Source organism: Gekko japonicus, unplaced genomic scaffold (assembly GCF_001447785.1).
Source record: "Gekko japonicus isolate JY-2015 unplaced genomic scaffold, Gekko_japonicus_V1.1 scaffold313, whole genome shotgun sequence".
Classification (NCBI taxonomy): domain Eukaryota; kingdom Metazoa; phylum Chordata; class Lepidosauria; order Squamata; family Gekkonidae; genus Gekko; species Gekko japonicus.
The window spans coordinates 399091-412977 of NW_015174283.1; the positions used below are offsets into that span (position 1 = coordinate 399091).

Below are 13887 nucleotides of genomic sequence, written 5' to 3' on the forward strand. Positions count from 1 at the left end.
TTTGATCGCCGGCGCTTCCTTGCGCCGGCTCAACCCCGGCCCGGAGCCGAACTGCGTATGCTTGGACATGCGCAGTTTGGCCGGCTCCCATTCGGGCCGTGTTTTCTCCCCGGCGTTTGATCGTGCCGGGGAGAAAAGGCGCCGCAGCCAGGGGATCCGTGGGATCCCGCCGCGGCATCTCAACGTTGGCGCGGCTTTTCCCCTGCCGTGTGGCATGGGCCTAAAATGGCTAAACTGAGGCTATCGTGCTTTGGTCACATTATGAGAAGACAAGAGTCACTGGGAAAGACAATCATGCTAGGAAAAGTTGAAGGCAGCAGAAAAAGAGGAAGACCCAACATGAGACGGTTTGACTCAAAGCCCTCAGTTTGCAAGACCTGAGAATGGCTGCTAACCATAGGACGTTTTGAAGAATGTTAAATCACAGAGTCGTCGTCGGAAGCGACTTGACAGCACTTAACACACACAGTGTTGCCAGTTCTGGGTTGGGAAATTCCTGGAGATTTTTGGGGTGCAGGGTGGGCTTTGGGAGAGAGATCTCAGCATACTATAATGCCATAGAATCCACCGTCCAGAGCAGCCCTAGGGAACTGAGCTTGATCGTCTGAAGATCAATTGTAACCCCAGGCATCACAGAAGTCTTTATTTTATTTTATTTTATTTGACCAGTCAAACTTAATATCCAGTTCCCCACAGTTTCTGATCTCAGGAGGTTGCTTTTACTCTCATCCTCCTCTCGACGGAGAAAGCAAAAGCGGGGCACTAAAAGTAACCAGAAAGTCCCGTCTATGGCCAGTCTAGTTCAACTCTATGGTGGAGGACCATAGAGATCAAGACGGCTGAGTGCGGGGATTGCGTACGAGACGGCCAAGGCGAGCGAGAAGGCATGGCTAAGGCCGGAAGCTGCGGCGGCGGGGAAAACATGGCTCTGAACGGGGCAGGTAAGTGAGGGAAGAGGCGTAACCATGGCAACCGCGGCTGTTGGGCCTGGCGAGCGGCGGGCCTTGAGCTTCGGCCAATTCCCGTGGGTGACCGGGGAGGAGAGGTTTGAAGGGAACGGGGCCCTTCGCTTCTCTCCCTCACCACCGCCCCCCCTTTCTCCGTGTCCCGGCACAGGCAACGACGACGCGGATTGGGAGCCTCCGTCCGAGGCGGAGCTGAAGGTGATCCAGGCCCGGCGTGAGAGACAGGACAAGATCAGCAAGCTTATGAGCGAGTACCTGCTCAAGGGCTACCGCATGCTGGGCGAGTGCTGCGAGGACTGCGGGGTGAGGCGGCCAGGGCGTCCCTGGGCACGTGCAGAGTGTGCGGAGGGCGGGAGGGTCTTCTGAGGGCCTGTGGAAAGGCATCCCTCTACATCCCTTTTCCTCCCAGGCGATCAGGCCAGCCTACATGGTTGGAAGGTCCCTTCCAAGTCCTCTCGTCTAACCCTGCAGCTGCAGCATCCCTGACAGATGGTCCTCCAGCCTCTGCCTAAAGACTTCCTCGGAAGGAGAGTTGGTCAGCTCTCCAAGTAGTGTTTTTCATTGTTGAACAGCTCTCAGCCATGAACCTCTCTTCTTCCAGTTAGGATTAGGAGTAGGTTGGCCAGAGGTGTGGCTGGTCTAAAGTGACTGGCTCCATGGCTGAGTGGGGAATGAATCCAGATTTCCCCTGTCACTTCAACCACTAAACTACTCCGGCTTGAGTTTCCTCCCTAGTGTCTCTGGCGCAATTGTGAAACATACAAGCTTCCCACAGACCTCACAGGATCCTCTTACTTCCAGGCATCAGTCCCTTTTGCCTCAGTGAAGGGCATCCCTTGGCTTCAAAGGCATTGATACCTGGAAGTAAGAGGACCTTGTGTGGTCTGTGGGAACCTTGTGGTGTGTATCACAGAGGGGGTGGGGACTGGAGACTGTTGGGAGATAAAGTGGGGGGGGGTTGTGGCTTAGAGGTAGAGCATCTGTCACTACGCAGGAGATCCCAGGTTCAGTCCCGAGCATCTCCAGTTAAGGCTATCAGGTAGCAGATGATGTGAAAGACCTTTGTCTAAGAAGATGTAACCTCTGCCCAAGGTGTTGTGAAAGACCTTGACCTGAGACCCTGGAGTGCTGCTGCTATTCTGAGTAGACAGTACTGTTCCTGATGGATCAAGGGTCTAATTCAGTATAAGGCAGTTTTGTGCATTCAAAGTTTTGATTTGGTGTTTTGGGACTTCACAGCAATGGTAGTAAGCACCTGATAAATCTGTAGCTACTGCTGTTCTCTGGGAGCACTGGGAAGAAAGGACTCCAAGGCATAATCCTGGAGAAGATGGGCAACATAGCCCTAGAAGTCTCTCTGGTGGGCAAAACGACTTATGGCAACCTCAGCAAGAGGCTTTCAAGGCAAGTGGGAAGCAGAGGTGGTCTGCCATTGCCTTCCTCTGCAATCTTCCTTGATGTTCTGCCTTCCAAGTACCTTCCAAGGGGCCTTCAAGGCAAGTGAGAAGTAGAGGTGGTCTTCTTTGGCAGTCTCCCTTCCAAACTGCTTAGCCTCTGAGATCTGACAAGATTGGGCTATACCGTGCCGCCTTCCTTTACATTAAGAATGAGACACTGCACTAAATCTTTTTCTTCATTGTTCCTTAATGTAGGGGAGGCTGGCTTTTGAAAGAATATGTTGGTCATTTTCAAGAGTTCCTGTATGCCATTTGTGACTTTAGTATGGGACAGCCCTTTTCCTCAAAGAGGGCTGTCCCAAAAGTAATGAGAATTGGAGTTCTTTTACAAGAAGGAGTGACTAGTTGGTATCCAGTAAGCGCAAAATGTTGACATTTCCCTGAGACTTGAAGATTATGTATATGACAGGGTAACCCTGGGTAGGTGGTATCAAAGGATTTCATGCACACATTTCAAAGTGAAAGTGTCTCTTGCCTTTTTCCTTAGCCCTTGACATCCTTTGACAACTTTTGTTTATTCAGCATGCAGCCTGTTCGCCTGGGTGTACAATAAGATCTTGTCTTTCAAGTTGTTAGCTACACTTGACATTGTTGTCCAGGGTGTATTTTCTGTTATTATTGCTTGTTAAATTTGTTTAACTTGTGTCCGGCAAACTCCCAACAATCTGCTGTGTCCCTCCAGACCATTTTGCTGCAAGATAAGCAGAAGAAATTCTATTGTGTTGCCTGCCAAGAACTTACTTCTGATGTCGACAAAGACAATCCAGGTATGTCCAGGGGAGCAGAGAGAGCTTGTTGCTGTTCCACTGTAATGGCTACTTCTGCAGTCAGTTGACTGGGAAGGACTAGAGTTCTCAGTCAGAAAGTGGGATTTCTTTCCCTCACTGCTATTGGACTGGAAAGGGGACTACTGTATTGGATGTTTGTTCACTATTGTGACTCAATTTCTGGGGTCTTGGATGCATATTTAAAGGCCATTGTTGCTACAGAAAGCAGCTATTGTCCCCGTATTCATGCTCTGCTGCTTTGTCAACTGCAACTGAGCCTGTATTCATTGTTGCGTTGTTCACTGGATATGCCCTTGCAAGCATAAAAACTTTGACTTGACAAAAGGCTGTTAAATTGTGGCTGGATACTCCAGTACTACTGCCTGGTTGTTTTCTGTTGGGGTGCTTGCAAGAGACAGGGTGTAATACAAGCCCAGGCTGGGGGAACAACACCTTGAGGATCATGCCTGTGCTCTTCCTCTCCCACTCTAGCCCTGAATGCCCAAGCTGCTCTGTCGCAGGTGCGCGAACGCCAGCTGGCCTCCAATCCCGAAGACGTCAGTTCGCCAGAGTACTTCTCCTCCCTGCCGACTCCCCGCCCTGTGCCACGCCCGGAACACTGTGAAGGGGCAGCCTCAGGACTCAGAGCATCTGCCCCCGCTCCGGTGCTCCCAGTGCGTGTTGCGGTGCCTCCCTCGTCACCTCCCACCAGCATCCTGGCTGCAGTAGAGGAAGCCATATTGCAGAAGATCAACTGGGCGGGCCGGGAGCTCCAGCAGAGCACCTCCATTGAGATGAGCATACAGCTTTGCTCCCTCATCCGCTCCTGCGCGGAATCCCTAAAGGGCATCAAGGAACTGCAGCAGTGAGATGGCTCTGTCTTCTCAGGGCACAAAGGGAACAGAAGCTACGCCTGTAACACCGAGGGGGGGGGGGCGCGTCCCTTTTAGAAACTAGAGTCTGGGCAGTTCAGATAAGACGGCATTTTCTCACTCTGATTAAAACTCACGCTCTTTGCCTCATTCTGATTGTCTTGGAGCTTTCAGTAGTTCATTGGGGATTTAGAATCATAGGATTAAAAAGTTGGAAGAGTCCTTGAGACTGTCCAGTCCAAACCCCTGCGTAATTCATGGTAACCTAGAACAACCCTGACAAATGATCTCCCAGCCTCTGCGTAAAAACCGCCAAGGAAGGAGACCCTGCCACATCCCTGAGCAACTGAATCCACCATTGAACTTCCCTTACTGTTAAAAAGGTTTTCCTAATATCTTTGGGTGGGGCCCGTGCCACGGTGGGAGGGTGGGTGTGTTGGCCTTTTCTGTCAGGGACTATACAGTGCAGGCTTCCACAGCGTGTGACCTCCCCCAAGCCTGTTGTAGCCCCACCAGCCATGTTTGTTGTTCCCTTCTCAGGAGCTCAGAGAACTTCGGGGGGGGGGGCACCTAGTGGCCAAAATGCATGGCCGCTGGGCTGTGCTTGTCTTGTGCAGACATAAATATGGTGGTGGTGGGGTTATAGCCATGAGGCTTCTCGAAAGCTGCTTCATTGTTGCCGACCCATACCACGTAAGGGCCAACTAACCACTCAGAACTGTGTATAAAAAATACATAACTTTAGAACTTTTTGAGCCCAATATTTTAAAAAAATACAATTGTGCAACACTTGCAGAGGCAGGAGTGCAAAGGCAGGGCTGTTACTCTAAAGCCTGACATGTAAGGAAACAGGTCCATCGGACACATGAAGCTGCCTTATACTGAATTGGATGCTCGGTCCACTGTCTACTCAGAATGGCAGTGGCTCTCCAGGGTCTCAGGCTGAGGGCTGTCACGTCACCGTCTACCTGATCCTTACTGTAGAGGCCAGGGACTGAACCTGGAACCTTTGGCATGGCAAGCAGATGCTCTGCCACTGAGACACAGCCCCTCTCCAGTCCCCAGTCCTACAATATTTTCTAGGTCTCATTTTTCTGAGTCTATTTCAGGATTTACTGGGTAGTTTGAACTATTTTTGTTCCCTTTTAGTGATCAAACATTGTCTGTCTTTAGCCTTCCTCGCCACACCTGGAAAAAACAAAACACCATGAGGCAAGATCATGACCAGCCCATCAGCTAGTTTGTGCCAGCTCACTAGAGGACAAGAGCACAAAGATTGATCACCCGGCAACCTTCCTGATCTGCAGTCTGAAAGCAAAACTGCACTGGGTTTCTCTCTCCAGCAAGGGCCGCATGGTGCTAAAGAGAGGTGACCTGGGGTGAGAGTGGTAGTCCCTCATTATATCCAACACACGGGGCACCTAAGCCTGTTGAAATCCATGAACCTCAGCACACCTCACCATGCAGAGACTCAGGCATCACAAGCACGCAGGGGTGAAATAGGCTTATGTCAGTCAAAATGGCTGAAGCCTGCAAGGAGAGTGGGCTCCTGCTAGAGGGCTGTGCGATTTTGCATTCAAGGATACCTACTGGATAGCCTTGAGCTAAGGCCCCTAGAGAAAGGGAACAGCTGCACCCTTTGATTTTGAGCCTTTTAGCCAGGTGGCAAAGGCACAGTTGGAGAGCAGCTTGCCCCAGGTGGTGGGTTGCAGGGTCCTCAGTAAGAGCTGATGAGTGAACAGGTGTGCTCCTGTGTGTGCCCTTTACCTGCAGTGGTGAAGCCTGAGAACAGTGGTGCCTGCAGGGATGGGGAAAGGAAATGTTGATTCTGGAGGGAGGGAGAGATGTAAACAACGGCATTTGTTTATTTATTTTCTACTCAGCACCCTCTCCCTACAAGGGGACTCATTTAAAATACAGTAACTATAAATACATACAGTAGGTATAAAACACTAAAACCAATTAAACATCAACTTGACAAGCCAATCTGAAGGATTAAAACAACTGGCCCACTCCCCGGTTCATAGCGCTAACCAAAGGCCACCCAAGACAAAGCAGCCTTGCATGCCCTACGGAATGCTAGATGGTTCTCCAGGGCACAAACTTCTCTGAGAAGCTGGTTCCAGAGAGAGGGGGCAGCCACTGGAAATGCCCTTGCCCTGCTGGTTGACAGGTGGGCAATTTGTGGGCCAGGCACCTGTAGAAGGCCCCTCGATGATCGAAGGAGGTGAGGGGGGGTCATACTGGGAGAGGCGGTCACACAGGTAAGATGGTCGCAGACCATTTCGGGCTTTTTAGGTCAAAACCAGGAATTTGAATTTGCACCAGAAGCTGATCAGAAGTCAGGTGTACTGGCCTGGATAGCCAAGGCAGACCTGATCTCAGAAGCTAAGAAGGACCTACCCTGGCAAGTACTTGGAAGGGTGCCCTCCAAGGAATACCAAGGCTGGGACACAGAGGCAAATAATATCAAAGCCACCTCTCTGAAACATCCTAGCCCCACTAGGGGTCATCATGATTTCCAGGCTCGCAAGCGCACACAAACACAAATATCAAAAAAGAAAAGGCCAGTGCAGGTGCTGAAGAATTGGTATTCTATGTGCAGACCAGGGATCTAGCAGCCACATTCTGTACCGCCTGGAGCTTCCGAAGCATCTTCAAAGGCAGCCCTACACAGAGCACGTTACAGTAATATGGAGGTGACCCTTGCATGGATCATAGTGGCAAGGTCAGAGCAGGACAGGTAGCGGGCCAGCTGGCAGGTGATAAAACGCTGTCTTTGCTACCCTGGAGACATGTTTTCCCAATGCACTTCATTTAGTTGGAGTAGAAACAGCCTAGGGGTGCTGTGGAGATTTTACACAGTTTCACTGTGGAGTCTGAAGGGGAGGATGAGCAATTTGGCTGCTGCTAGAGCAGCTTGTTTTCGTTGTACTCTTCCTGTACAAGTTGTCACTAAAATGGCCATTGCAAAAAAGCCTACAGCATCATCCCGGCCTGCTTATCTTAGGAAAATGGGAAACATTTAACAAGCCACTGGGATGTAGATCTTAAAGTCTTAAGACTAGGAATGGAAAGTCCTGAGTTCAAATCCCCACTCAGCCCCTGGATAATCTTGGACTAATTCCTCTCCCAAAGTCCCATCCTAACTTTTCTCATGGAGTTGTAAGGATAAAATTGGAGAAGGGCAGAGCCATATGTACTTTGTCTTGAGTTCCCTGAAGGGCAGGTAGGATTAAAATGTAATAAGATGGTGTAGTGGTTTGTGCGTTGACTCTAATCTGGGAGAACTGGGTTTGATTCCCCACTCCTCCATTTGACAGCTGCTGGATGACCTTGGGCAAACCATAGTTCTGTCAGAGCTGTTCTTGAAACAGCAGTTCTCGAAAGAGCTCTCTCGGCCCCACCTACCTCACAGGGTGTCTGTTGTGGGGAGGGGGAGGGAAAGGAGTTTGTAAACCACTCTGAGTGAAGGGCGGGTATAAATCCAATCTCCTCCTCCTCCTAATAGACTGAGTTACCATCTGGTTTTTTTGCCTGAAATGTCACAACATCTGGAGAGTTGCACCAAAAGAAACTTACTGCATGAGTTCGTTTCCAGGTATTGTCACTGGACCGGTACCTGGGTGATAGCCTTGGTTACTCTTCTGTGCTCTCATTCTTCCTGGCTCCCCACATCCATCCATCCATCCAGGTGGCTACTTCTCCATATGTGACTACCATGTGTTTCAAGCCACCCCCCCACCCCATATCCCTGGCTCCTAGCACTATAATGGGGGCACCTGGGAATTGGAAATTATCTCTCCCCTCCCAGACACAACTGGGATATCTGTCTTGCTTCATCAGCTGCCATTGTTATAATGTGACCAGTAGATGCAAAGCCTGCCTAGTTGAATGGAACCGAACATCTCAGCCCTGGTCTCTTTCTTAATTGTGTGTGGGGTGTGTGTATGTGTGTGAAATCGCTCATCCCTTTGGCTTCCCATAGTGGCCAATCTTTTGGCAGTAATGCATTTTGCTCAGAGTAATGCATTTTGCGCACTCTTTTACTTTCACTTGTGCCAAAGCCAGGTGGCAGTGAGTCCCTCCTGCTTCGAAATCAGTCCAAGCAGCCGCCCAAATTCCTCCTTTCCTCGAACGGATCCCTCTGGGGGCTGACTGTTTTGGGCGAAGGAAAGTCACTCTCTAGACTCAGAGACGCTAGTCTGCATGAAGCATGGCTCTGGATGATGAGACACTGGGGCAAAGCACTCTGTACATGCTCCGGGGACGTCCCCCTCTCGGCACTTGGGAAGGGGCCGACCAGACGGAGGACGGCTCCCGCGCTGTCCAGGCCGGGCCCTCCCGTCGGCTGCAGCTGTCGCCCCTTTAAGCCGCGTCCTTGTGCGCTCAGGGGAGGCGAAGGCAAGCAGGGGCGCTGCGGGTGTGGCCGCCGCGACTGCAGCAGCGCGAACAAAGGCGAGGGGCGCCCGGTGGCCCGGCTCGGAGCGGCTGTGCTCGGCGTCACCGTCTTGGCCGGCCTGGCCCCCCTTCATCCACCTCTGGCGGCGGCTCCGAAAGGAAGCGCCAAGCAGGGCGCACGGCCGATGGGGAGCACGGCGAGAGCGGGGCTCAGGCGGCGGCCCAGCAGCCCGATGGCTTCGGAGCGAGCGTCGGCCTGGGAAGGGTAGCCCGGGGATCGAACTGAAGGCGGCTCCGTGCCCGGGACAAGAGTGCGGGTCTCGGCTGCGGGGCCTGTGTTCGGAGCCCCGGCGGTGGAACCCTGGAGAAAAGAGCCCCGCGAGTTCCTCCTCCGCCTATCGACCAAGGACGCGCTGCCTGCGCCGGGACTGGGGCTTCCAGCGTGGCGCCCCAGCGGCAGGCCCGAGAAGCCGCGGCGATTCTGCCTCGTAGCTGCTCCATATATGGCTGGGACTGGCCGGCTCCGGAGGCCCCCGCCGCGTTGTCCTCCTCCGCTGCCTTGAGCGCCTCGGGCTGCTGGGCCCTCTCCGCCGCCGGGCCGCCGTCATGAACTGCCTCCAGACCTCCCAGGACAGCCTGGGAGGGAACGTCTGCGCCATCGAGGGGCTCCCGCCGCTGCCCAAGGGGCTCAGCGGGATCCTCAACTCCAGCGGGGGCTCCTGGCGGGAGATCGAGAAAGTGTACAGCAAGAAGACGCGCATCCAGGACGACCTGAGCAAGTCCCAGGCCTCGTCGGAAAAACTGCTGCTCCGCAGTAAACCGGCTAACCTCGACTCAGCCCTGGCTGTGCTGCGCAAGGAGATGGTAAGAAAACCCCACTCCCTCCCTTCCTCCTTTTCTCCCCTATGCCTCGTCCCACCAATTAGTCCCCTGAAACCAGGAGAATACCCGCAGGTAGGCAAGGCAAGTGTAGGAAAGCAGAAGGAGCCACCGTGCCCATCTTTGACCTGAAGGTGTTCCAGAGATGGTGCACTGCAGACAGTCTCCCCAAGGGTTGCCCTGATTTTGAACTCCAGGTTCTGAACTGCAAGAACCCTTTCCCAGGCTGGTGTAGCGACTGGAATGTCAGACTGGGAAATGGGAGATCCAGCGTGTAAACCCCACTCTGCTATGAAAACTTGCTATCTCACCCTAACCTACCTCGCAGGGGGGTTGTTTTGAAGATAAACGGAGGAGGGAGAATAATGATGCTGTAAACTGTTTTTGGGCTCTCTTTGGGGAGAAAAGCAGGATATAAATATCTAAATAAATTATGCAATATTGCACTGCATAAACAGAATTTTGTTCTTAGGTGCAGAGTTCAGCGTCCTGTGAAGTTTGCAGAAAAACCCTCTAGGCATAGGTGGAACCTCCCTGGGGTCAGCAAAAAGCAGAGTACATTTATGCAAATTAAGCTGCATAGATGTACACACATTTGCAAAGGCGCATAATATGCACAGGTGACAGTAAAGCTTTTCTCGTGGCAAAAAGTATACAAAAATTATAAAAAACACTTTCTAAAAGCACACTGTATATGTATATCCCCTGAATACTTTTGACCCATATCAAACGTCTTGGAATTAGAGACACTCAAAGTGCTGTGAACAAAGAGATGCTTTCTGGAGAGCTGTGAATCTGCATACAAGATACAGCTCTATGAAGTTTTCCAAGACTCTGGCCTGGTGGGATTATGGAGTTGGGAACATCTAATTCTGTAGAACAGGGATGTTCTACTACCCCCGGTCACTGCCAGCTACAAATCACTGAAGTGCTTACTTAAGTTCCACCTATCCAAACTTGCAACTTTTTCCCTAACCCGTTCAGGTCATGACAACCAAAAAAGCTTCCCAAGTTTATCAACATTATACTATATATTTCTTTGCAAAAATCCAGTTATAGTAACTACGTAACAATAAGTTGTATTGTTGTACCCACACAAATTCATACAGGCTTTCTTTTTGCTGTCATAGTAGCCAGCCAAAGGAACTCTGGGAGTTGTAGTTCATTGAAGGGGAAAGCTTTCTTTTACAAGAAACCTCTCACAGAACCATATTTCTCAGAGGTGAAATGCATTTCTGAACACTTGAGCATGCCTTAGAGCTAAACTACACAATTATCAATTTCCAGATGAATGATTGTTCTTACAATAGAGTTGCTAACCTCTATGTGGGTGTTCTATCCAAAAGAGAGCTCACGGGAGGAGGTTGTTATCAAAACACAAACACTCCGTGAATAACTTACTAACAGAAGTAGAAAGAATATATTATCCAAGATAATTTTAACAGTTCAACTATTTCTCCAATGCAAACACTCTTATAATTTCTTAAAGGGTTAGGATCCAACAGTATTTAATACAAAAGACAATTTCCAAATAAAGTACACTGATCTTCTGTATAAGATGCTTCAGGAGAGCAGGCGCTTCAAAAAAGTGTAAGTTCCACAGGAAAACAAAAGTTCCATGTTAAGGGAGTAGCAGCTATGGCTTCAGTGCCGCGTTCGCTTCCTGCTTCCTCAGAGAGCTGATACTCTTCTAGCTGTGAAATCAAAAGATAATTTAACAGTTTTCCTTAGACCAGTTTTCCAAATCCAGTCACCCCATTAACATGTTGTCCTTTCTGTCAACAATGCTTCTACAGTACTGTGTTTTGATACAACCTCTACGTGGGGCCAGAATTACGGCTGATCTCCAGATCATTTCCCATGGAGCAAGTAGAAGCTCTGGAAGGTGGACTCTATGGCATTATAACCTGCTGAGGTCCTGCCCTGCCCCAAACTCTGCCTTCCCCAGGCTCCACCCCCCAAAATCTCCAGGAATTTCCCAACCTGGAGCTGGCAACCCTAACTTACAAATGGTCCTGAGCAAGCCAAGTTGTTGTGAATGATCATGTGGACTTTTATAAGAGAACTTAACAGCCAGAATTAAGCGTGTTGGACCCCGCCTGTTTTAAAATAAGAGACGAAGCATGTGCTTAATTCTTCCCTTGATACCAGTGGGGCACCAAAGTGCTTAATTTGGGCTGGAACAATAAGATCAGCCTTGTGAGTAAGTACAGGAGCCTTTCTGCAGTACATGAGTGAATTTTGATTTACTGCTGTTTTGAAAACATTGTCAAATCTCGGCAAACACAGGTTTTAACAACCCAACTGTTCTAGGATTACAGTTTTAAAAAATCTTACAGTTTGGGATGCCAGGCTCCAGGTGGGACCTGGAGATTCCTATCCAGACCACAGAGATAAGTTCCCCTAGAGAAAATGGATGCTCTGGATAGTGGACTTTGTGGCATTGTAGCCCACTGAGGTCCCTGTCCTCCCCAGGCTCCATCCCCAAATCTCCAGGAGTTTCCCAACCTGGATCTGGCAACTCAACCCTCTATCCCTCGCTGGTGGTGGTGGGGGAACCTGGCAACCCTAGTTTGGTTCCACAGGGATGCTTTGCTCTCTGCCTTGGGCTTCCTTTCTGCAGCGCTGTTCTTGGGAGCATCCGCCCTCTATTCATCCGGTTTCTGTGTTCTCCCCTCCTTTGCTATGACCTTTCCCAAACCCGGTTTGATGTGATCTTTTTGGAAAGATCATAGTCAAAGTGCCTTTGGATGCCACGTGGATGGGAAAGTGCATGTTTTTAGGCCCCACCTACATTTAGGGTTGCCAGTTTTAAAGTAGTCCCGCTGGCTGTCCCTTTAATAGAGGCTTCATGGGGGTGTTGTTTACTGGATGATATTTATTTCCATGCCACTGAAAAGCTTCACATGTTAAGCTTCTCTTAAAGGGACAGGATGTTTTTCTCCAGACCATTTGGCAACCCAACCTATGCCAGCACCCTTGGTTATGAGCGGTGGACTCTAATCTGGAGAACCAGGTTTGATTCCCCACTCCTCCTCCACATGAAGCCAGCTGGGTGACCTTGGGTCAGTCACAGCTTTCTCAGAACTCTCTCAGCCTCACCCACTTCACAGGGTGTCTTGTTGTGGGGAGAGGAAGGGAAGGTGATTGTAAGCCGCTCTGGGGGTATAAAATTAATTCATCCTCCTCCTTCTCACATAGTATCTGTGGACTTTTGGGGGCGTTAAAAATGGCATAACAGTCTTTTGCATCCACACTGACAACATTTAGGGCTTTTCCACACACTTGACTTACTCCTGATTTTCTTGGCAATCTACAAGCCTTGGAATCAGTTTGGGCAGGGCTCTTCCACACATCTGCCCTCTCTCTGTATTTTCACAGTAGTGGAGTCAGTTTATTTTCTTCCACAAGTGTTTTAAATAATCTGGATTTTCAAGGGAGGGTGTTGTAATCATTGGTGACATCTGGCAAAAAACCCCTTGCTTAAAAAGGCCCCAAAAATATCAATATATGGTTGTAATGATAGGTTAAGCAGGTTCTCTGAATTCCCAGATTTCATTTTTTAAAAAAGCTTCTAGAGCCTTACTTCATGGAGATGTAAGGGAAAAAAGCATATCTCCACAAGGGGTAGAGACCTACTTTTTTAAAAAAAAAATGAAAGCTGGGAATTCATTACAACCTATTACTACAATAGTATATCAATATTTTACGGCCATTTTTAAAAAATAAAAGACAAAAGGGGAAGGAAAGGGAATGGTTTGATGATGAGGACAGTCCAATCATTAGAACGTGGACTAGAGGTGGGTGGGACAAAGAATGACAGAAACATAATGAAAAAGGCAACTCAAAATCAGCTTCCAGAAAAAAAGATCAGAGTAAAAGGGGTCTCAACTGGGAGGGGGGGAAAGCAGGTGGGAAAAAGTGAAAACTAAATGCACAAAAATGTATGTGAATAACAGGGGATAAACCAAAGCAGTATGGGGGACAGAACTGATGAAAACAAAAAACAAAGCTCTTAATCTGAAGGAACATAATTTGGTCACTCGGTGTTTACAAATCCAGGGAATACTTGTCATCTTGTTGCATTCCAGCATTTCCATTTTTTATTAAAGCTGGTTTTCTGAGGATTGCAGTGTGTTGGGTGTTACAAGTTAAAAACACTTCAGTATTTACAGGGTTGATGATGTTTGTTAAGTCACATGTTTGTTTTTAACCAATCTGTTTAGACAATAGGATGCCCGGGAACTTTGGAGCTAGTTTGCTACTCTGATTGGAAACCAAGGTGTTCATATTAGCATTTTATGGCTTCTCTTCCCGTTCTTTGTTCTGACTGAGAAGGAGACGCCATTCCGGCTCTTCCCGTTTTACCCTTTAGCTGCAAGGATGTAGACATATAAGCTCTTTGTTATTTTTCTATCCTCTGTACCTTTTCCCATGTTAGGTTTATAGTAAACTTTTATATTTTAACAAGACGGGGACCCGCGATACTCGCGGGGGGAGAGAAGAGCTCCGTCTCCTCCATCCCCCCCCCGCTTGATCTCACCGA

The 13887-nt window shown here is 49.4% G+C and overlaps 2 protein-coding genes across 2 annotated transcripts in view; both read left to right on the forward strand.

Annotated features, from left to right (window-relative positions):
• The first annotated feature begins 841 nt into the window (after positions 1 to 841).
• SSSCA1 (Sjogren syndrome/scleroderma autoantigen 1) lies at positions 842 to 4211 on the forward strand. The gene is made up of 4 exons (XM_015423927.1): positions 842 to 941; positions 1117 to 1268; positions 3105 to 3189; positions 3682 to 4211. The coding sequence occupies exons 1-4, from the start codon at positions 887 to 889 to the stop codon at positions 4056 to 4058; spliced, it is 669 nt and encodes a 222-aa protein (XP_015279413.1). The 5' UTR covers positions 842 to 886; the 3' UTR covers positions 4059 to 4211.
• Positions 4212 to 8394: 4183 nt separating this feature from the next.
• FAM89B (family with sequence similarity 89 member B) overlaps positions 8395 to 13887 on the forward strand; it is a 10104-nt gene continuing 4611 nt past the window's right edge. The window contains exon 1 of the mRNA XM_015423924.1: positions 8395 to 9326. Within this exon, the coding sequence (XP_015279410.1) occupies positions 9069 to 9326 (258 nt within the window). The 5' untranslated portion in view covers positions 8395 to 9068. The remainder of the gene's footprint in view (positions 9327 to 13887) is intronic.

Excerpts from the sequence above, each read along its gene's own strand:
- SSSCA1 (XM_015423927.1), top strand. The coding sequence starts at position 887 with ATGGCTAAGGCCGGAAGCTGCGGCGGCGGGGAAAACATGGCTCTGAAC. Across the intron at positions 942-1,116 it reads CATGGCTCTGAACGGGGCAG|GCAACGACGACGCGGATTGG; the intron begins GTAAGTGAGGGA and ends GTCCCGGCACAG. Across the intron at positions 3,190-3,681 it reads TGTCGACAAAGACAATCCAG|CCCTGAATGCCCAAGCTGCT; the intron begins GTATGTCCAGGG and ends CTCCCACTCTAG.